Below are 489 nucleotides of genomic sequence, written 5' to 3'. Positions count from 1 at the left end.
CCCGACACCACCCGCAGCACCCATGGGTGCTCTCTAGGGCTCCCAGTGGGTGCCCCACGCTGGCAGGGACACTGGGTGAGCTGGGATGTGACAGGGAGTGTTGGCTGGGGGTTGCTGTGGGGTCTGGGGGGGGGGGGCGCACCAAAACAATAGATCCCCCCCAGCAGCCACAGATGGCAGAGGTGTCTGGATGCAGGATGCACTAATCCCAATCCTAATCCCAATCCCAATCCCAATCTAAATCCCAGTGCTAATACCAATACGAATAGACCCAGGCTCTTGGTGACCCTGACAGTGTGACAATGTCCTTCTCCACACAGAGAAACCAGTCATCCCACAGTGTTGGACCGAGGGGGAGTTGATAGAGGGGAGCAGCGTCCTGTTGAGGTGCTACAGCCGTGGGGGCACCTCCCCGCTCGCCTACCAGTGGGCCAAGCTGGCTGATGGCTAAGGTGGGGGGCGGCTGGCCTCCGGGTCCATCCAAGGGGG

General features: G+C 61.1%; 1 protein-coding gene across 1 annotated transcript in view; it reads left to right on the top strand.

Annotated features, from left to right (window-relative positions):
• The window catches only part of LOC104522716 (V-set and immunoglobulin domain-containing protein 8), a gene marked incomplete at both ends in the record, with an annotated part of 1370 nt that overhangs the window by 315 nt on the left and 566 nt on the right, over window positions 1-489 (top strand). The window contains one exon of the mRNA XM_029084294.1: window positions 321-446. Within this exon, the coding sequence (XP_028940127.1) occupies window positions 321-446 (126 nt within the window). The remainder of the gene's footprint in view (window positions 1-320; window positions 447-489) is intronic.

Source organism: Antrostomus carolinensis, unplaced genomic scaffold, assembly GCF_000700745.2.
Source record: "Antrostomus carolinensis isolate BGI_N321 unplaced genomic scaffold, ASM70074v2 scaffold28863, whole genome shotgun sequence".
NCBI lineage: Eukaryota > Metazoa > Chordata > Aves > Caprimulgiformes > Caprimulgidae > Antrostomus > Antrostomus carolinensis.
The sequence above is the reverse complement of the archived record's forward strand: the minus strand, read 5'-3'. Positions and strand labels throughout refer to the sequence as shown.